This window comes from Ipomoea nil, unplaced genomic scaffold, assembly GCF_001879475.1.
Source record: "Ipomoea nil cultivar Tokyo-kokei standard unplaced genomic scaffold, Asagao_1.1 scaffold3069, whole genome shotgun sequence".
Taxonomy (NCBI): Eukaryota; Viridiplantae; Streptophyta; class Magnoliopsida; order Solanales; family Convolvulaceae; genus Ipomoea; species Ipomoea nil.
Genome location: NW_017619497.1, coordinates 40,470 through 64,293, shown reverse-complemented (window position 1 = coordinate 64,293; position 23,824 = coordinate 40,470). Strand labels below are relative to the sequence as shown.

General features: G+C 35.2%; 2 protein-coding genes across 2 annotated transcripts; both read right to left on the bottom strand.

Moving 5' to 3' along the window:
• Nucleotides 1-8,672: 8,672 nt before the first annotated feature.
• On the bottom strand, nt 8,673-9,305 carry LOC109164713 (agamous-like MADS-box protein AGL80). The gene has a single exon (XM_019313261.1). It carries the CDS (start codon nt 9,303-9,305, stop codon nt 8,673-8,675), a length of 633 nt encoding a protein of 210 aa, XP_019168806.1.
• Nucleotides 9,306-17,238: 7,933 nt separating this feature from the next.
• LOC109164711 (high mobility group B protein 10-like) lies at nt 17,239-20,967 on the bottom strand. The gene is made up of 6 exons (XM_019313260.1): nt 20,735-20,967; nt 20,275-20,350; nt 20,029-20,197; nt 19,137-19,280; nt 18,081-18,283; nt 17,239-17,647 (listed from the first exon to the last, which is right to left on the bottom strand). The coding sequence occupies exons 1-6, from the start codon at nt 20,965-20,967 to the stop codon at nt 17,252-17,254; spliced, it is 1,221 nt and encodes a 406-aa protein (XP_019168805.1). The 3' UTR covers nt 17,239-17,251.
• Between the last annotated feature and the right edge of the window lie 2,857 nt (nt 20,968-23,824).

Below are 23,824 nucleotides of genomic sequence, written 5' to 3'. Positions count from 1 at the left end.
TTAGGAGGAATCGGCAGCTCCGGGGTGGTGACGGTGACGGTGGCGGTGGCGAGTGAATCTGCAATGTCAGCTGTCTTCGTCGGCGGAGGAAGGGCGGCGGCGGAAATGGCGGTCGGATCTGGTCTCAGGCGTCGTCAGAAATGGAGTGAATGGCAAGGGGAAGGTCAGCTGTCGTCGTCGGCAGAGGAAGGGCGGCGGAAATGGGAGAAGGCAAAAATGGCGGAAATCCGAAAAGTCTCAGACCTAATTTGCTTAATTTTGGGTTAACTTTCCGCGGCACCCTCTCCCAGGGGTGTCGCGGAAAGCTTTTTAATTTTTAATTTTTTAAATACCAAAACTACTTTCCACTCCACTTTTAAAATAAAGGTGTAGTGCATTATTATTTGTTGAGTTTTTTCCACTTTTGGTCCTATGACTTTAGTGTCTCCGTCAATTTAAGTTCACAAGTTTAATTCCTGACATAAGTAGTGCTTGACTTTGATATTTTTTTCACTTTTAGTCCTTTTGGCAATCTAAACGATTACTTTTAATCAGAATCAATAAATTGTCTTTTATATTTAAAGTTAAGAGGGATAAATAAGTCACCATCATCTTGTCTCCAAGAATAGCTTCACTGACAGGCCACAGATCGCCACTTCATCATCTCCTCTCTATGCCTCGAGCGCGAAGAACATTTCCAGGCTACTGGAGGGGTGGATGAGAGCTTCATCCTCGTCTTCTTCGTCCAAGGGGTTGACGGTGGCGACCTCCCATGGCGGCGGCCGGGAGTAGGAGGAAGACCAGAACAGCCCGGAGGCGGCGGATTAGCGGGGAGCAACGACAACAATGGGGCGATCTCGAAGGAGGAGTATTTGGATTCTATTGTGATGTTTAGGAGCTTGATGAATGGAATGGAGAGTGAGAGTTACAGTGGGAATAATAAGCAGAACGTGTAGGAAAGTAATGATAATGATAACCCTCCTCCATTAACGTTTCTTGAGAAATGGTTGTTGGATGAAAGTGCAGTGCAAGTTGAAGAAGAAGGAGGAGAGGATCAAGGTGCAGTCATGGAGCTTCCAACAATCTTTTCATAACAATAAAATATGCACTAACCAATAACCCCCAATACACCAATATTATACTTGTTCTTCCTTGAATTTGTCCAGGCCTGGCTGATTGAGAAGAATATTTTGTAGAGGTTGTGTTCACATGTGTGTTTACAGTAAGAGAGGGAGATGAAATACGGGAAGAAGAAGATAATTAAATAGTTTTAATTTTTTTTTTGTTTATTATTTAAGTGATGGTGAAAGACTTATTTATCCCTCTTAAATCTAAATATAAAAGATAATTTAGTGATTCCGATTAAAAGTAGTCGCTCAGATGACCAGAAGGACTAAAAGTGGAAAAAAAATCAAAGTCAAGCACTACATATGTCAGGAATGAAAGTTATCAACCTAAGTTGACAGAGACACTAAAGTCATAGGACCAAAAGTGGAAAAAACTCTTATTTGTTTCAACGATCAACTATACTCATTGATTTTTTAAAGAAATACCAAAATATGTTCAACAAATATTCCGACCCCAATTGAGGTGAGACTTAACTTAAAACCTTCTTTATGAAAAGTAACAAAAATGCTATCAAACCATAAGTTACTTGGTATTAGACTAAATTATTTTAAATTAATTATGCTTTGCCTTCTTGATTATATATAAATTTTAAAATCTTAAAATTTTTAAAAACTCAAATTATTTTAAATTATGACATGAGACACTGAGTCACTTGGACAAGCGCAGAAAATACCCAATGATACAATGAACGGAATGTGTGCATGTAGACATAAATAATGAGTGTGTGGATGAGAAGACGTAAAACGAGTTGGTGTGCACTTGTGTTGAACTGTGTGCAATTAGGTTGGTAGATTAGGGTATGCACTTGGGTTGACTGTGTGCACTTAGGTTACACTATGTGTACCATAATTTGAAAAATTAATTAGTTTGTGTAGGAAAATATGTTAAACATTTTGGTGTGCACTTGGATTGTGTTGTGTGTGCACTTAGATAAAAATGTACGTGTGTGCACTTGGGGTAACGAGTTTGTGCCATGATGCTCAAAAAACTGATATAGGAAATACCTTGTGCACTTAGGTTAATGAATTTGTGCATGCACCAAAACCATATTGGTGTTAAAGACTATGTTGTGCACTAGGGTTAAACTGTGTGTGCCATAACGTCGATAATGAGTATGTGGATGAAAAGATGCAAAATAAGTTATTGTGCACTTGGGTTGATAGATTATGTTGGGCAGTTGGGATGAGTGTGTGCACTTAGGTTACACTGTGTGTGCCAAAATTTGCAGAATTAGTTTGTGTAAGAAAAGATGTTAAACATTTTGGTGTGCACTTGGATTGTGTTGTGTGTGCACTTGGGTTAACGAGTTTGTGCCATGATGCTAATTGATATACGAAATACCATGTGCACTTAGGTTAGCGAATGTGTGCATGCACCCGTATACGACTGTGCATGCACCAATACCCCTAAATCATTGGTCTCTAGCTACAGAAACAATTATTCCAGGAATATTTTTATCTATGTACAATATAATCAACCACTTCTAGACATAATTCATACACAAAAGCTCACTTATCAAAACAAGAATGGAAAAGCATATACACAAAGGGTCAAAGGAAAAGTGAATTTATCACCTTAGTGCAAAAACAACTAAAGCAAAACCCATTAAAGAGATAATCAATACAAAATTACATCAAAATCCTTTCGGAACAATAAATATATAAACAAAAAAAAACAACAAAATTAACAAAACAAATCTTTCAAAACGTAAAGCACCATCATTTCCATCTATACTTCATAAATATGCACACTAACCATTACCATCGTGCACGCGACAACACCAGTTGGTACGTGGACTTGTCCTCCCTCTCACTACGGGGTGGGTTCGCCAACCCCATGCACACGATTCTACATACATATTCAGAGAGAGGCGTGGTGAAAGGTGGTCAAGTACAAACTCCATAACCCAAATTAAAATACTACAATATACTGATGTCCTAATCAATACAAATTACGGAGTATATAAAATTCACAACAGTGATATTATGAAACATTTAATTTAACCTAGTCAAAACATATATGTGCTTTTAAAATACTATCAATTTTAGCTTCTCTTGTGTTTAAAAAACACATAAATCAATTTACATCACTATTATTCAATTTCAATCATCAGAAGATACACCCGCTGTTAGTATATATATTATTTCATCTTATTATCTTTGTATAATATATAGTCTTGTATTATGTGGTAGACATTTAGATAGTTAGTCTTGTTCTATTAGTCAGGGTTTGTTAGAGTCCTTGTAGTGATATACTTTGTAATCTCTTCTGATTCAGTTATTGAGTGAAATCCATTCTCTAATCTGGTATCAGCCGGGATATCGGTCTTTTCTAGCTCCACCGTAAATTTACCCCTCTTCACCGTGAAATTATCGTACCATCGGAATGTCCACCAACTCATCCGAGCGTACGGTTTCCGCTGCCGGTTCACCCTCCCTGGCCGGCGGTCCTTCTCTCGCCGGCGCACATCATTACGTGACGATGAAACTCACGTCACGCAATTTTTTGTTTTGGTGCGCGCAGCTAATTCCCTTTCTCCGGGGTCAGGAACTTCTTGGCTTTGTAGATGGGTCTCTTCCGTGTCCACCGGAAACCATCACTGATGCTCCACCGTCTGAGGGCTCGTCGGCAGGCACCACCACGACGAGCATCATCCCCAATCCGGAATATCGCGCTTGGGTGAAGCGAGATCAATCGATCCTGTCTCTCCTAATCTCATCCATGTCGGATGAAGTCTTATACCTTGCACTCGGGCGAACCACATCTGCGGCAATCTGGGAGTCCATCACATCCGCTCTCGGTTCCTCCAGCCAAGCGCGTTGTCTCAATCTCCTCGGGCAATTCCAGATGCTACGACAGGGCAACTCCGCGACTGCCGAGTACCTAGGCCGTGCGGGGGTGCTTGTCGAGTCCCTAATCCAGGCCGGTCGGCCTCTCTCTCTCATGGAGTAAAATCTGTACGTGATTCGTGGGCTTCGACCGGAACTGAAAGCACTGGCGGCGTCCTTCACCTCCGGCAATGCAGTGACATTGTCGCACCTATCGGACTATCTCCAGGCGCACGAATTCATATTGGTGGATGATTACCCTACCGGCGACTCCACTGCTTCGCACTCCGCCTTCTTTGCGGGACCCGGCCTTGGCTCATCCAATGGCGGGAGGCAGTCGCAGCAGTCTGGACGCGGTGGCGGACGTCGCGGAGGACAGAATCGTGGTGGTGGCCGTGGCGGCCGCGGAGGTCCGCGGTGTCAAATATGTCGGAGCCATGGACACTCCTCCATGTACTGCTACAAAAGGTACCACCCGCAACCCTCACCCCAGGCGAACATGGCAGTGCCAGCAGATGTTCCGGCTCCAGTGCAAACTCCGGCCGATGGGTGGTATCCGGACACCGGGGCCACCGCACATGCTACGCCTGACGCGACTATGATGTTGGTGATAATGAACCAAAAATCGATTTAATATCGTAAAATAATATTTATATATACACACACGAAAGTATATAAAATATTATTCGATATATATATCCGAAATATATATATACACACAAATATATATATAAATCAGACCACCATGGTTATATGCATGAATATCTACGGAAAAGATATATACATATCAACCAAATGGAATTTATAATCCACAGATTATAATTTCAACCAAAACTATATCAGAAAAGGAGGATTTTTGCTTAGAAGCATAATCCAAAACCGAAAGAAGGAAAAGATGGCTCGTGTTTGGGTAAGGGTTTTTAGCGTGAGTCAAGAGACCACTCTTTCCTTAAAACCTTATTTGCCACCTCCCAACAGTGCTAGGAGCGTCGTTGCCTAGGTTTCCCAGGATAAAACGCGCTACGGTTCGACGTTTGAGCACCCAAACGAACGAACCCGGCGAACTAGAGCAAAGCCTTGAACACAGTTAGTCTTAAGAAAGGAGTAGAAGCAGAAGTATTTTGAAGCTTGAAAACAGAATTTCGTGTAGAGCTCTTGTGCTTGTTCTTGTTGTTTGTAAAAACTTCTGCCTTCTACCCCTTCTTATATAGGGAAGAAGTACTTAATAGCATTGATCATGACCATTAAACTTGGTTTTGTAACACCTGAAAGCGCAAGGCATCCCATGGGATTTAAATTCAAAATTTAAATTGAAATTAATTCCGTAACTGTAGAATTAAATCCCATATTTGTCTGTTGGCCTTCAGCCATGGTTCGGCCCAGAGGCCGAACCCAGACTGTCTCGTTTCGGCCCAAGGCCGAAACCTGATGCTTGCTTAGTGGGCCGAAACCTGATGCTTGCTTAGTTTCGGCCTTACTGGCCGAAACTTGTCTCGGCCTCGCTGGCCGAAACGTGTCTCGACCGAGACTTGTTTCAGTGGCCTCGATTCAGCCTGTGATTCGGTCTCACAGGCTCGGTGGCCTCGATTCGGTCTCACAGGCCGAACCCAAGTGGCTATTCTGTTGGAAAATTGATACCGAAAGTTGGCATAACTTAGCCCGCAAGGCCAGCCAATTTCTGGACGACATTCGTGCCCGCAGGTGTCGATGCACACGAGCTCGGGCTTGAATCAAGCCTTTTCGAACTCATCTCTAGTTGGAATTTGATTTGCACCCCCCGCGCGAGAGAGCCTCTATGTTATACAATTCTACAAGTTCAAAAAGAGCTCTTGTATAAAGGGGGGGGGGGGGGGGGGTCAAATCCTCTTTCCAAAACAATGTGGGACAAAGCTCACTTTTCCCTTCATTTTTCCAACTCAATGGGTCTATTTTGAGAATCAATATCTCATTCACCCATTATCCGTTTTGAGCGTACAATATATCAATCTCTTCGTCTCATTACGAAGAACCCGAATCCACTTTGATCCGACCCAAATTGAAAGTGGACCCCACTGATAATTGTACCACAAAATAGCCACTTAAAATGTCATTTTTCCAACATATGATGGGGCAATCGGAGGAATATGGCGGATCGGACGTGCTTCGCATGGATAATGGCGCAGATTTGATTATTTCGCGTGTTAGTCGCACATCAATCACATCCGTGTCAAAAACTCTCTCGTGATATATATATATATATATATATATATATATATATATATATATATATATATATATATATATATATATATATATATATATATATAGTCATTTTATATCATACTTTGACAATTATTATATTCTATATTCTATCTCAATAGTAAGTTGAATTGTATATGAACTAAACATGCTCTAAGAATATAGAGTAATGCAAGCGTAGGTACATACGTCATTTGTGTATATCATACATATATATGGTTTGATATGCATGCAATATAATGTGTGCAAATTGACCAAAAAGAAAGTTCACTTGTGTATATCATACATATATATGGTTTGATATGCATGCAATATAATGTGTGCAAATTGACCAAAAAGAAAGTTCACTTGACCCAAAATCTATCCATATATAATAATCTCTTTCAATTCATTTTATATCAAATTTCAATAACACTTTGACAAAGTATATTAAACCATTATTATTGTTTGGATAACCTTTCTGGCAGCTTCCTGATGGACTCGATGACAAGAACATACACTGATACATATCACAAATTCTTGGATAGTAGGATAATTTTACTACGGAGTATAAAGCAAATTAAAGTTGGGTACGGGAAATTAAAATTGCAGAGTTTAATTAAGCTAGGATTGTTGGAGCTCTCATTATTACTTTATCTCTATTAAACATATTTTCTCAAATTATACTATTTGTTCTGAAAGACTCAATTAACTTGTTCCCTTTCTTTACGGTTAAAGTCATAATAGATACGCTGAAGACACGTTTTTGTGTCTGGCTAAATAAATTTCGGTAATAACTGCAATGAAATAGTCAATTTCTAATTGGATAAATACAGGCAACAAGAAAGCTCATTGAGACCATGGAAATTAACCAAATATTTAACTAATCTCAGCGTAATATTAAATAGTCAATTTCTAATTAGATAAATACAAAAGCTGAAATTACATCAAGTACTAAAATGAAACCTCAAATTCAGAAAACAAATCATTTCATAAAATGCTAAATGAATTTTAGTAATAAGTGTAATTAAAATTTTAAGCAAGGGAAAGTCAATACCTTTATCATATTTTGCCAAGCCTCTGAACCTTATGACTAATGGATCCATTTTCAGGTTTCTGAAACTAAGACTAGAAATAGTCATTATAATCAATTAAAGAAACTAGTAAATGAACAATAATATGACATCTTAAACTCCCAATAATACAAGCCCTCAATAAAAGGATTTCTAAAAAAGCACAAAACTTTGCCAAGTTCAAAGATGCTTTCATTACATAATGATGATAACTAGATGTGATGATTGTAGCTAACAATAAGGAATTAATCTAGAATAACAATTTTTTTTTTTTTTGAGTATACTAAGGGTTTCAATTTCCAAAACTAAGAATCGAACTCTTAACCTTTAGTTAAAGATGAATAAGTCCCTTCCATTCAACCACACCCCCTACATGTTAGAAAAATAGTTGTATTAGTATTGAATGTAGCACAAGTCATAGAAATTAGGATGACAAAATGGAAATATAAATGCCAACTAACATTTGAAAAACCAGTAAAATTTATTCCAATATTCTGATGCTTTCTCAAGGGCTACCATTAGTATAGAAACATTAAGAAGTAACAGTCTCAAGGGCTACAATAAGTGAGAAAGGTGTATGACTTAGCTTACTTGTTCCTTGGACCATTTGATTGAGTCCTGTAACCATAAAAGATGACAAAATCTCACTTAAAAATTTTCAAATATATAATATACACATCTCACACCATTAATTTGAACAGGTTAATTAAATCCATACAATTTCTTCACGCTTATGAGTTTCGAGTACTAAAAACTACCAAGGAAAGACCTAATAACAAAGCCATTAACAAAAATGAAAAAAAAATCCAAATAGCATCACAAACTCAACACTTGCACTATTAGAGCATAATAAGAGAATATAAAAGTAGTCAATAGAACAATTGGAAAACAGAAATCAAATAGCCCGGCCAAGGAACCAAAATGTTTGCTTTCTTGATGATCATTCCTTCACACATTATTTTATGGTTTAAATCAACTTTTGACCTTACAAATTTTTTAAGGCAAAAACTTATATGAGTTCGACCCGTCTCACAAATAGAGACACGTGAGACGGTTTCAGTGTTACCCTAACTTTATTGACTCTTCTTAGTGTATATATATATATATGTGTGTGTGTGTGTGTGGGGTTTGATATGCACGCAATAATGTGTGCAAATTGATCAAAAAGAAAGTCCACTTGACCCAAATCCATAATAATCTCTTTCATTTGATATCAAATTTCAATAACACTTTGACAAAGTATATTAAACCATATATTATTGTTTGGATAACTTTTCTAGCAGCTTAGCTTCCTGATGGACTCGATGACAAGAACATACACATCACAAATCTTGGATAGTAGGATAATTTTACTAAAGCAAATTAAAGCTAGGGGCCGGGAAATTAAATTAAAATTGCAGAGTTCAATTAAGCCAGGATTGTTCAAGCCCCCATGCCATCATCATCATCAGCACGCAGGTCCCTCTGGGCGATTGTTGGTGTTCACATACATTCCATTACCTTCATCATTTCGCATGCCACCACCCATATCCATGGAAGCAGGAGCACGAGGAGGAGGGGGAGGCATCAAAACCGAATCCCCCTCTTTCCCCAGAGCCGCAAGCTTCTCAGTAATTCGCTCCAAATGCCTTTGGGTCACCACAGCCAAGTCATTGAGATGAACCAAGTTCATGGCAGGCAGGCTCATCAGCTGTCCACTCAAGTACTGGTACATCATCTCCGTCATTTCCTTTTCCTGGTTCCCTGTCGACACTTTTAGCGCCTTACTTTTCACCTTCTCATACCTTTCTTCAGTGATCGTCTCCTGGCTATACTTCCTCCGAGTCTGCTCCACCTGCGTCATGCCCTTGAACCGGGCATAGGCCTCCCGCACCCCGCCCTCGTCGGGGAACACCTCCGTCTCAATCTCCCTGAAAGGGCTGCACACCACGGCGCACACCGTGACGCCGCACAGCACGCTCAGCTCCCGTGCCTTCTTCACCAAACTCTTCTTTCTCTTCTTGAACGTGGTTTTCCTGTTGGAGTCGTCTGTGATATAGGTTAATATTCTTTTCCTAGACGCGCTGGGCGTTGCCGCCATAGCCGTTTTCTTTGCCTATTCTATTCAATGAGAATATAATGAAGACAATGATTTCTTAACAGGGCCGGGGGGCTTCCTTTATATACGTAATTAAACACAATGAGGAGATGATGATTAGGTTTGGATCATTATTCTTAATTTTCTACCCATCCCGCGCGCATGATGAAAAGATCTACTAATTTAGAAACACACATCTTTACCTATTTAAGAACTTGTTTTTATACGTTAACCACTATGGAGTTGGTAAGTAGTAGGTAAGACCCAAAAGGGGAAAATTTGCATCTGAATTATTATTTCTTCATTGGTAACAAAATATTACATATATATTGGCATTTTATTTCTTACTTTATGTGCTAAATTCATAACGGACAAATTTAAAAACACCTCTTTAATAAGAAATTCATTTTCATACATCGTTATTATCTATTAATGGCGTGACATGGACAAAGTCGTTTGTTTAATTAACTAGTTTTTTACGCGCATTGCGCGATTGGGATAATGCCCAATGTTTTTTTTAAATAAGTATTTTAAAGTATATCAAGACAAGATTATATTGGAATTATTCATTCTTCCAATTCAAAAAGGTTGAACCCTAACCCCAAGGGCCCCCCACACCCCGACCCGACAGAGCGGTGGGAGGATGTAAATCAATATATTGGAATTATTCATGCATAGATAATTGAATGTTAAATTTGCGTATTTAAATAGGCAATTCTAAGTTTACAAATGCAAGATAATATATTTAAGATTGATTATAATTGTCAATAAAATAAAAATTAGGGCATAAAATATTAAATATATACTAATATTGAAGAACTAACTGCTGATTGCCAAACAAGGACATTGCGAGATAGTTTCACACCTCAATTTGTTGTGTGATTTGAATACTTTTTTTTTCAATAAATCCCCCAGTAGTTAATATGATTGCCTTAATTATATTTTTTATTTTTTTATTTTTTAAAAACAATTATTATTATTATTATTATTTTTTAAACAATTATTATTTTTTATCAAATATATATATATATATATATATATATATATATATATATATATATATATATATATATATATATATATATATATATATATATATATATATATATATATACTCTTAAGTTATTTTACATATTAATCTAAAAAGCTAATTTTTTCAAATATTTTTTACCAATCGTTGATGTAATTCGCTGGTCAAATTCGCTAATATAATCCGCTAACGCTAATCGCTAGCTGCTGATTGTCAAACAAGGACATTCCGAGGTAGTTCTCACTTTAATTTATTGTTTGATTTGAATACTCTCTTTGTTAACAATTCCCTCAAGTAGTTAATATGATTGAATTTATTAATTATATTTTTTTAATTTTTTCATAGTATTAATAAAATATTTCGTAAATAAATATATAGCATTATTTTGTATTATAACTTCGATATTTAATTAAAAATAGTGCACACAAAGATAATAGACAATGTAGTGAATATAATCAATTGATGAATTTGAATGTAAAGAATTTTTACATTGGAGAAATATAAAGACAATATAACTAATAAAATTATTTCTCTTAATTAATTTATTGATAATGAATAATTTTTGTTTTAATAAAGACATTGTAGGGACAATGTAGCGAATATAATCAATTGATGAATTTGAACGTAAAGAATTTTCATATTGGAGAAAAATAAATACAATATAACTAATGAAATTATTTCTCTTATTTAATTTATTGATAACAGATATTTTTTTTTGAATAAAGACATGGTAGACACATAATTCTAAAATAAAAAAATGCATATGTATTATTTTTTGTTGTAGCTACTAAATTATTATTTAATTTAATAAGAGTAAAATAGAGTACTAATTATGCCAACTTTGATTGGAATGAGGTTCGAACCTAAGACCTTTCTTATTGAAACAATGAGTAAGTTAACGGTGAACTAACAAAAATTAACGGAAAAGATAATATTTAATGGAAAAGTTAAAGGATAATCATATTCATTAAGGATAAATTAGGAAATCTTAAGGAAAAATTAAAATCTAATCAATCTGAGCCATTCATTTACTTAAAAAATTTGACCGCCATTTTTTCTACCCATTATAGGCCTAACTCCCTTGGGCTCTTATCCTATCCTCTATATATATATATATATATATATATATATATATATATATATATATATATATATATATATATATATATATAATAAAGCTATATGGTCTTGTGAAAATTAAATGGTGATAATCAACATTTAATTTTCACAAGACCATAATAATATTGTTAATTATAATAACAATAACAATAACAATAATAATGATAATAATTTCCACTGATAGTTTCTAATATATATATTTATTTATTATATTTATTTATATTTCAATTTCTACTGGCAAATTATTGTGTGAATGATGGTCCACATAATTGTATGGATCATGAATATCAAATACATTTTTAATATATTAAAAATATATTATTTTTATATTGAAAGTACCTTACATACATATATAATGTACCCTTAGTATATTTAAAATATACCTTTTATTGCATGCAACCCCAAAGTTCATAAATTTGAAATTAATATATGGCATAGCTAGGCGTCCTAATATTTAAGATTGTTGATGTACATATTGAGGACTACGGAGACAAAGATGCTTTATTCGTGGATTCATCGGATACTATCCAACAACACTCTCCAACTTAATTGACGTGAAATAGGCTTAGTAACATTAAGATTATATTCTCGAATTATTAGTTCTCAACTTTTATTGATTACACACTTAATTCGATAGTATTTGGAAGAAAAAATCAATGTTCGACCTATGAATTGTAATTTTGGTCTTTAAAGGTCAATTGTATGTTGCTACATCTAGAGTTAGAAATCTCAAAGGTCTAAAAATTTTGATCCGTGGTGACTCTAAAATTGTAATTCAATTACTATTGTAGTTTACTAAGTTCTTAAAAATTTGTAATATTAAATACTATGTACTAAATTTTTAATATAGTTTAAGATTTGTAGTAATCACCCACCTTGAATATTATTTTAATTGTAAATATATTTATGTTCATAATTTTATAATAGGAATTTACACATAATAATTATTAAATAACAAAAATTTTATATATAAATAAACCTCATATAGGATATATTTTTATAACATATTTTTCGTGCATCGCACGGGACAAATACTAGTTAGTATAGTAGATATATCATTCCATATTTGAGAAACTCACGCGTTTTTATTTATATACCATTATCTATTAATTGAATGGTGATGACAATGACTATGGAGTGAGTAAGTAGCTAGCAGACAATGTCATTAGGGTATGTTTGTATGAAGTATGAGAGAAAGTTTTAATGAGTTGTTTGGTTGGATATAGTTGTAATAATTTAATTACAATACAATTCTTTGGCTATTCAAATTATAGTGTTTGGTTGGAGGGATTGTTGAATTGCAATTCATATTCCTCATATGAATTAAAAGGAAAATCGAAAGTAAAAAACTTTTTTACCCTTGATTATTATTAGCATTATTATTACTATACACAATGATATTTTAGTCTTTATACAACTTCTTCCATTCTCATTCTCAATGATTCTATTCCTCTCTACCAAATAATGTAATTTGAATTCCTACTTTATTTTCACCAAATTACAATTCTTCCCCCCTTAATTTCTTTATTTCAACCAAACGCCCTGTTATTGAAATATTACATATGCCTCTATTATAATAATAATAATAATAATAATAATAATAATAATAATAATAATAATAATAATAATAATAATAATAATAAGGCTCAAGTGTCAAAACGCACCATGAACCAATTGCCATATGTCATGCTGCACCCTAAACTTTTATATCTGCTGGTTTGGTCTATAAACCATAAATTTTTATTCATCTAAACTTTTTAGCAGGTTTCCAGGTTACCTTGATGACATGGTAACGGTTATGTGTTGATGTGGACTTATTTTTAAGATTCAACTCCCATTTCAAAGACTGTGCTGATGTGGCATGGACTGAAGGTCATCCGACTGATCTTCAACGCCATGTACTAAGCTCCTTCTGTAAATCGCCAGAGCCAGCACCAGCAGCCATAGCAACGACTGACCACCACGGCACACAGTGCTGACCAACCCAGATTCTGGCGACTTGACAACCACCCTTGAGACTGTATGGGATGATGAAGCACAGTTTCACGATGTTGCCAAGTGCAGGTCTCAGGTTGCAAGAAAGCTACTTGTGGAATGCGAGAACAAGAAAGGCAAAAATTCTCTTATAAGATGATGTGGTGGATGGCTGCTGTATACTGCTGCCTCTGTTGGGGACTTGAGTTTTGTCCAAGAATTGCTCGAAAGAGACCCCCTGCTTGTCTTTGGCGAAGGAGAATATGGTGTCATTGATATATTATATGCTGCTGCGAGGAGTAAGAATTCTCATGTCTTTAGGATTCTTTTTTATTATGTTGTTTCCCCGAGGTTCGTATCAGGTAATGGCAAAGAGCTGGAAGAACACGTTGGTGACATTCCATCGGCTTACAAGTGGGAGATTCAGAACAGAGCTCTTCATGTTGCTGCTAGAGGAGGTAATCTCGGGGTTCTGAGGGAACGTCTAGCTGATTCTTGCACGGATCATGTGTTGGCTTACAGAGATATACAAGGTGCCACCAAACAAAGCTGGAGAAACATTTCTTCATGTTGCGGTTACTGGTTTCCAAACTCCTTGCTTTCGGAGATTGGACCGTCAAATCGAGCTCATGAAGCAATTTGTAAGTGGAAGGATCTTCGACATTGAAGAAATTGTAAATGCGAAGAATAACGATGGCAGGATTGCGCTTCATTTGGCCATCATTGGTAACATTCATTCCGAGCTCGTGGAGTTGCTTATGACTGTGCGTTCTATGGATGTCAATACTTGGGATAAGAATGGAATGACACCGCTTGATATTTTGAGGCAACGTCCACGCTCAGAATCATTGGAGATAATTATGAGGCAGTTGATTTCTGCTGGAGGGATCTTCAGTCAGCAGGAATATGCCGCGAGAAGAGTTGTTGTTTTCCATTTAAGGATGCAAAGCATGTGAGTTAGTCCTAGCACTTCTTTCAAAATCTCTGACCCCGAAATATTCTTGTACACAGGCATTGAGAACGCATCGGATGCTGAGAACAGATTAGCCGGAGAAGAACAAAGAGAGATCGAGAAAAAATGCTGAGAAAGTAAAAAAATGCCATGTCATATTTTTAATACATATTTAAATAAGCTAATAAAATAACACCTCCACGTCAGCATATTATAATGGGTAACTTGATGGCAACCTGCTAAAAAGTCTAAACGAACAAAATTTTATAGTTTGTGCATCAAAATAGCATATATAAAAGTTCATGGTGCGGCATGACATATCGCAATTGGTTCATGGTGTGATTTGACACTTTAGCCTAATAATAATAATAAGCAGCCACCTGCGCGCCGGACGCCTAGCGTCTTCTGCAACATTGAAGGATTACAAGCTCACCGAGCAACAATTCTTGTTCGGGGCCCAGAAGCTAAGGACAACTATCATCCAGAAGAAGAGTGAAGAAGTTTTTGATAAAAAAGAATCTAAGAACATGGTTCAAGAAGTAGAGGAATCCATATAAAATAATGAGATTGCCCTAAAGATTTTAGAAGCCCAGGCAGCGGAAGAAGCCCAAGCTTCCAAACCTGTGGCTAAGAGCAACTCCAATAGGGGGTCCATTCCCTAATTTTGACACAGTAAAATGTCTTTGAATGACTCCTTAACAAATGGGAAGGCAAAATTGCTGCTGAATTTTTCTCCTACAAATATAAAAGTTTTGTCAGTTTTTTAAAAAAGAAAAGGGATGGGAGGGAGACGCGTGTGGGGTATGGGCCCGCCATTGTAAATTATGCTTGTTTCTTTGTTTTATTATTTTTTTATTTTTAAATTATGCTTGCTTCTTTGTTTTATTATTTTTTTATTTTTAAATTATGCTTGCCGTTGCAAAATGCAACGGCTAGTTTTTTTTTTTTTTTTTTTAATTTTAATTTTTAATTTTTTTTCTTTTAATTTTATTTAATTTTTTGTTATAATTGTTATTAAATTTATTAAATTTATAATTATTAATAATAATATTATTAAATTTATAATTATAATTTGAAAAATAATAATAGATAAAGAAATAATTAAAATATGTAGATAAAATGGTAGGTCCACAAAAAGTTGTGAAAAAACTTAAAACTAATGGGAATAAGAGATTTTGTGATTGAGTGAAATAGTGGATGATGAGGTGGATATTGAGACCCACAAAAATCTAGAAAAAAATCCCCAACTATTGAGGATCAAAAGTAGAAGAAGGGGAAGGAGAGGAAGGAGAAAACTGTGAAGAAAAAGAAGCTAACGCTCAGGAAAAAAAAAAAAAGTTCCTCCCGATGTGAACATTGCACCAGATGGAAGTAAAGAGCAACGGAAGGATCAAGTCCTTCGAGGCGAGCTCCCAAATGGTTCTGGAAGAAGTACGTAAGAATTTGGAAGCATCCATATATTTTGGCCAGTGAAGGAAAAGCAATTTCGGTCGAATGAAGCCACCCAAATTGTCACTCACTCAAGTTCTAGAAGTTATTCGGGAAGGAACTAAGGGTGTGTTTGGTTGATGGGTTTTACTCATAAGAATGGGTATGAAAGTGATTATTATTGTTTGGTTTGTAGGTTTTTAGAACACTATTATGGGTTTCGAATACTCCATTAATTGAAAAACTCATACCCAAATAAAATAAGGGTTTCATTCCCTTATTCATTTTCAAGCACTACTATTAGTAACCATTCTTATTCCACCCTACTACCAAACATGTTAAATACTTCTACCAAAACTCATTACAATTACCAAGTATTTGATACTCATTCCAATTCCGATTCTCAAGTACGAACCAAACACACCCTAAAACTCCAATAATGGTTCTAGAAGAAGAGATTTATTCGGTAGAAATGATCCAAGAACACATAGAAGTCCATGTTTCATCTAATAGTGTCTTCGAGGAAGATCAATATATGACCGGAAGAAGATTGGCATTTAGAGTATAAGGATGATCCAAAATCTTCCAAGAGTGCAAGACTAGAAGGAAGGTTGTTTCCACCAACCAAGGTAATCAAGACCTACTGACTGACCAATCGGAAGGAACTAAGGGTGTGTTTAGTTCGCACGGGAATCGAAATTAGAATGGGTATCAAATACTTGGTAATGGTAATGAGTTTTGGTGAAAGTATTTAAGGTAGTAGGGTGGAATGAGAATGGTTACTAATAGTAGTGCTTGAGAATGAAACTCTTATTTTATTTAGGTATGAATTTTTCAATTGATGGGATATTCGAAACTCATAGTAGTGTTCTAAAAACCTATCAACCAAATAATAACAATCACTTTCATACCTATTTCTATGGACAAAACCCATCAACCAAACACACCCTAAGAGAGGTGTAGAAGTACATTGGCTTCCAAAGCCAAAGGTTGTAGAGGAAGTAGTTGATGGAACTAATCTGACGGAAAGAGCAATGTAATTAGAACTCTTTGATTATTAAAAGTCTATTAATTTATATTGGTAATAGACAATATTAGTCGGCAATATGATATTGAAAATTGTAAGGCAATGTAAACACAATTAATTCGACTGATTGAGTTATCTTTCACAACTTTATTATAATGATAGATGATAGATAGATAATAAATTTGTGCAGATTTTTAATCTGAGAACCTAATTAAGTAAAAAGTAAAAACCAATATTCGAGGGACCCAGCTGGTATTAACACTTTCATCAACACAATATTAATTAACTACCGGAGTAGTTTCTAAAATGAAAACTACACTTAGAATCCAGAAGCCTTGGCAAGAGTTATGGCACCATCCAAGCAAAAACACACCAACATAACTAGCAATATAATAGCAATGGGGATATATATGATCAGATCAGAAGGAATAGTCCCAATCAACCTGAAATATGGGGTCGCCAGGGCGCGCACCCTTTAGCATTTCAATGGTTGAGTCAACTAGAGATTTATCAGGCGGCACAAGCTCATTCCCATCATCACCGCCCTGCAAACTCACATAGTAGTCGTCATAGGTTTGCGATGACGATGATGATGATGAACCAAAGTTAATGACGCTTGGGGCTGAACTGCTGAACCAGCTTTGATGGCTTTTTGTTTCACTTTGAGTTTGAGATGATGAAATATGGAACAAGCTTCGGCTTTGAGTTGAAATGTGGCTCAAGCTTTGGTTGCTCGACTCGCTCTTATGTTCCTTATAAGCAGCCATCTGTAGGTTATATCTTTCTTTGTCCTTGTTACTAGCATCAACATATGGCTGTAAAATCAAGTAGTAACAATTTCAAATAAGCTAGGTTGTCTAGTTCAAAAATTTCCAGGCCTTAGGAGTTAGGACACATGTAAACAATATATTTTTTAAGTCTGGTGTTACAACAGATATGACTATGTTTAGTAGTAGAGCTTATTTTAAAGTTTATAACTTATTTTAAGTTACAGATAGACTATAAATTTTGTTTGAATTGATAAAACATTGAGGGATTAAAATAATAGCTTATTTTGAAATGCTGCATAGCGTTTCAAAATAAACTAATAACTACTGGCCTTTAACTTTCAGCCTTAAAACTAGCTTATAAGCTAGGTATGCCAGACAGAGCCATGAATATTCTCAATATATAATTAATTAAATGATATACTATACTATATCGTGATTACTAACTCGCAAAATGTACTTCAAGGAAGCATATATATACCTTTCGCTCGCTTTCAGAAAGATGCCTCCAGGTATCAATGATTTCATCTATCACTTTCTGATTAACCGAATTCTCCCCGTGTGCATTCTTAAACCGATCACATTCCAACTTTAGGTACAGTTGATATGCAGTCCTTGCTTTCTTCACTTCCTTATCATTTGTCGAAGTTCGCAGGATTGGTTTTAGCTCGGGTGTCTTAGGCCCTGCGGAGTCACTAAAAAAATCAAACTTGCTGAATGGAACATAATGGCCCTGTTTGGTAAAATGGCTGTTAGCTGATAGCTGTTAGTTGTTAGCTGATTGTGTTAATTAGAGGGTATAAATAGTTGATAACATTAGCTAATTGTAGAAAAGTGTTTGGTAAATTAGCTGTTAAATGTTAACTGTTTGGTATAATTTCTTTTCTCAAAAAGCTAATTGAAAAAGTTGCTTGGGGTAGCTTTTTCAATTTTAATCATTTGGAGTTGTAAAAAGCTAATTAACCAAACATTTATATTGATATTTTAACTAAATCAAACAATTAATAGTGGTCAAATAAGCCAAAATTGGCATATAGGCCAACTTTTTACCAAACAGGGCCAATATAGGAAAATATTGCAAATCAACATTATATATGTTACATTTTGCGCGCCTAAGAAAGACAAATTAAAGTGGGAAATGTATGTTTAATATACACTACAGGAAATTATGGAATTTCCGACCACCTGAAAGTGATCTTAAATCAAGTCAAAATTAAAAAGTGGTCGGAAATAGCAACAAAAGTTTTTCCGGATACCAAAAGTGGTCGGAACAAGACTTTCGACTTGATTTAAGATCACTTTTAGGTGGTCGGAAATTCCATAATTTTCAGTAGTGATTATATAAATGTTCCAAGTTAGATAATTTGATCTGATCCATCTCAATCTTTTATCTTTTACATATTATACTCCAGCATCAATATAATCTAGTTTCACGTACTATATATTCATTTCAGTCAATGTTAACATATACACAACAGATCAAATAGATTAAGCGAGATGAAATCATAGTTTTACATAAGCCACAAATTAAACAAACCTTTTGAAAGTTGGTAATTGTCAGGAGTGAATGTTGTTTTGTTATTTGGAGTGTCCTGAATATTAGAGCAAAGGAGCAGCCTCTCATAATGTCTCTTTGTCCCTCTCAGGCCATTTGGGCTATCTGCAGAACCTACTTTAGGACCTACATTAATTGTTGAAATTAAACAGACTCCAAATTTTGGCAAATTATACTACAATGAACCGAGGTCCATTTTGCATTGTGAAACTTAGTTCAGAATTAGTAAATTACATTCCTTCTTTTCCCAAATACTGCCCACTAAACCATTGAGCTAAGCTCATGCGTGTAGTAAATTACATTCCTGATTATGCATGTGCATGCAGTTAACGTATATGTGTCTACCACTAACAAATTATATATGTACTTATAAATAAATTAAAGGCACATAATATGTTAACTGCATGTACATAATTTTTTAACTACAGACACATATACATATAAGTTATTAATTGAAAGTACATAATATGTTAATTGCTGACACGTAATAACAATAGTCCAAGATTGATCCATGGTATATATGGGCAGAATCAAATAAAAAGTCCTGTAAAAAGTGAAGATGGATCTTAGCCGATCATTGAGGGTTAAAAAACTTTAATTTTATAATTGTAAAAAACTTTTAAGAACAAGTTTATTTTATAATTAGTGAAAATTACATTTTTCATCTCCGAATTATATGATAATTGTAGAATTCGTCACTAAGTTATCATTGACGTTACACTTTTCACCATTTTACTAACAAAACATCAAGGACAAAATGTGCAACTTTAGTATAACTCAGGGACAAAAAGTGTAACGCCAAAATTATCAGGATTCCGCAGAATATACTGCATGTAAGAGAGTATATATATCCCATTGCATGCATGCATGGTACCTTGTTGGGAGGATGGAGATGCTTTTCCTGGAGTCCGGTAGTGATGCATTTGTTCAAACTGCTGAAGAATACTATTATACACATTTTTAAGTTGAGTACCTATAATTATTACATTATCTTTCCTCTTCAAAAACCTTGCAATTTCATCCCATTTCCCATCCTTCGTCACCTATATATATAATAACCAAATAATTAAATCTAACCAAATATTAGAATTTTGAGTAATGATCGAATTGAATTGAATACCTGATGAAATCCACCTCTTATAGTGACTTCCTTGTACAACAGATACAAATCCAATGTCGTTTCCCTTAAATTAATTCTGAAAAATAAGAAATAAAAATAAATAAATAAATAAAAAGTAACAACTTTGGCTCTGTTTGGCACGCTCAACTGAAAGTTTAGTAAACTTAATTGTTAAATTTGCTAATAAGTGTAATAATATATAAAAGATTAAAACTAAAATATTAGGATTTTAAATAATAATGATAAGTTTGTGGTACTAGTTTTATAAATTAATTAAAAAATAATAATATTTCAAAACAAACTATTATTTTTAAACTTCTTATGCATATTTTATAAACAAAAAATTTAACTTATTTATATAATTTAAAATAAACTATAAGTTCTACCAAATTTAATCTTGTTAACTATCCAAGCAGAAAAGAAAAAAAAAAAAATGCATACAAAGTAATTATTATCTCACATTAGACTGAGGCCGGAGGACTCATTCAGCTTCTGCAACCTTTCATAGAAAACATCCTTTTCGTCGGAACGGCTTCGAGCCGCCGCCTCCGGAGCAACTTTCGTTGATTCCGAGTTGCCGTCGGCGACTGTGGCCGGAGGACCGGGCTTCGGATCATCAGCGCCGCCGGCACCGGCGAGTGCGGCCGTGTTCTTGTCTGCTAAAGCTTTCTTCCTCCTCTTGTACTCTTGCATTTTGCTGTGTGTGAGAGAGAGAAGTTTCAGTGTTGTGTTATGAGTTGTGGCTCCGAGGAGTTGCAGTGTCTGGGGACTGGGATATTGAGACGACCGCACGCATGCATGGGGCGCATTATGCGGGAATGGTCCGACGTGGAAGCATCTGGACTCTTGGTTCAGATATGTTCACTTGGTGATGTCTGAGATGGGTACATGTGGCCGTCATGCATACAACCCGGGGGAGCAGAGGATCTTGGCCGTTCATAGTGGGCATTGAAATTCTCTCTGCCGTCAGTTTTTAACACCTTTTCATAAGATGCACTTAAACGAGCTGGCGTTAAGTTGCAAACTTGCATGAGAGGATTCCAAGGATAAATTATCCTATATCTTCTCCCAAAAGGTTGAGTTGCCAACCTCCAAGGCAATCACATCAATTGTTCAATAGTTTAACAAACATGGCCAAATGCCGATACATATAAAGAATTTGCCCATTTTGAACATAATGAGTTCAAACTTTGTTCTCTTCTTCCAAATACTGCTCATTAAACCATTGAGCTAAGCCCGTGCCGGTTAAATTATACTATATCTAATTCTACTTTCATATCAAATTAATTAAAAAAAGTTATTGTTTTTATTTATTTACACTTCTATATTCAATAAAATTTATACATGAGTCTAGAGTTATACTCCATAAGAGTATCTGAATATATCCATTATCTTTCGACTTCTAAGATGTGGCATAATATCCCCGATTAGACTTGCTTCCACTTAATGTTCAATGAATGATTAGTTAGCTTATCTTGCTCTTTTAAGTTTTAAAAATATTGATAAAATGGGGGTGTACCTCTCTCTTCCATGTAGGCAAACATTTCTTATATACCGTGAATGCTTCTCTGATGGAGATGCTCTTACTCAAAACATATTTACCTAAAATGACCACTTAACATGTTGTTACTGGGTCATGTCATCATTGACCACACAATAATTAGCTAAATGAGCCCGTTGTACATTTTTACTTTTCACTTTTAGTGTCTAAATGCAGCTTTTTATAAAAGAAAAAAAAAACGATCCATCGACTATATCTTAATTTCTAATTTAATTACCCTATCATTCTTACCTAATTAAGTCATCAACTATGCAATATTTATCCAATTTAATCCTATGTTATCACCTTTGTTTGTTGACTATCAGAAATAAGGACAAAATTGTAACTTTGCTAGTTTTTTATGTATCACTCGAGATTCACCATCTTTAATCAATCATTAACATTTCAAAACAAAACAAAGTGGTGAGTATAGTAGAATTGATCATCTTCATATGGCTCTCTCTATCCCTCCTCCGTCCACCTCAAACCACCCCCTCTAGCAGAGCTCCACCATGGGTATCGATCTAAAAGCCGGAGGTAAGAGCAATCAAACCAATCTTTATTTAGAGAAGATAACAATAATAAGGATATTTACATCTTAGCCAACAATATAATGGAGTTTAATTATATGGTTGTTCCTCCTATTAGGTGTTAGTTTAGTTGCTCCAAATAAAATACTTGTGTTGTTCTTAGTACACAAGGTAGAGGTCTTGCTTCACAAACGTCTAAAGAGATTGAAGAAATTGGTCTCAACTTGGTGCTAGTTTATGAAAATTTTAACATAGAATAAAATTGAATAGAATTTTCATAATTGAGAATTTAATTAAGAATGGTAGTCCATAGCGAAATTAGTAGTTTTAATATATTTTAAAGAAGATTTTAGTTATTAACTAAAAAAAATTAAGAAAAATTGTCAAATAGACTCTTGAACTTTAGGCAAAATGCAATTAGGCCTTTAAACTTTAAAAATGTGTAATTAAACACTCAAACTTGTAAAAATGACTTAAATAAGCCTGCTTTATCAGTAACCAACAAGTTACCGGTAATATTATATATGTTGACCACTGTTGACCGCCACTAACCACCATTAACAACCTAAAAAGTAACTTCCGATGACTTTTCCACCAGAGAAGACGACCGTTATCTTCTCCGGTGGAGAAGGCGACCAGTCCGGTCCGGTGGAGAAGGCGACCAGATGCCTTCTCCAGTGGAGAAAGCGACGAGATGCTTTCTCCACTGGAGAAGGCAACCAGATCTGGTCGCTTCTCCATCGGAGACGACAACTGGTGGTTGTCTTCTCTGTTTAGGCAGCTTGATTTATTATTATTATTATTTTAAATTTTTATTGTTGCTAGAATTATTGTTTATCGTCGGAATTATTATTGAAAATATCGCTAGAATCTGAATGATTGGTTATTTCAAGTGAATAACCGGCTATTAGATTTAGACGCACCAAAATAACAAGTTTAAATATTTAATTGCACATTTTTAAAGTTCGATGGTCTAATTACACTTTTGTCTAAAATTTAAGGGTGTATTTGATCATTTTTTCCAAAAAGTAAGAGACATAATTACATTATTCTAATTATTTTGAGACTTATTTGCCCACACGGCCACACCAATAAAAAAGATATGGGAATAAGGGTCAAATAGGCCATCGAGCTGCACACGATAATGCAATTAGACCACTGAATCCAAAAAATTAACAATTGAGTTCCTAAACTAACCAATTTCAAACAATTTTTTCCATTCCAACAGGTCAACGAGTAATCCTCCCAAATTAATTATTTTTTAAAAAATAAAGTTTAAAAATTATTTATTAAAATTAAAAAAATAAAAATAAAATAGAATCGAAGAAACCTTCTTCGTCTCCGGTCGGTTTCTTTGTCTCCATAGTCGGAGACGAAGAATTTCTTCGTCTCCGGCCATGGAGACGAAGAGTTTATTCTTCTCCATGATCGGAGACGAAGAAACTCTTTGTCTCCGACCGTGGAGACGAAGAAACTGGCA

What these genes read in the sequence shown, in the direction of transcription:
- LOC109164713 (XM_019313261.1), bottom strand. Translation starts at nt 9,305, where the DNA reads ATGGCGGCAACGCCCAGCGCGTCTAGGAAAAGAATATTAACCTATATC.
- LOC109164711 (XM_019313260.1), bottom strand. Translation starts at nt 20,967, where the DNA reads ATGCAAGAGTACAAGAGGAGGAAGAAAGCTTTAGCAGACAAGAACACG. An exon ending in ATCTCCATCCTCCCAACAAG is followed by an intron (nt 19,281 to 20,028) that starts GTACCATGCATG and finishes CAATTAATGTAG; the next exon opens with GTCCTAAAGTAGGTTCTGCA. An exon ending in CAATTACCAACTTTCAAAAG is followed by an intron (nt 18,284 to 19,136) that starts GTTTGTTTAATT and finishes GTGACTCCGCAG; the next exon opens with GGCCTAAGACACCCGAGCTA.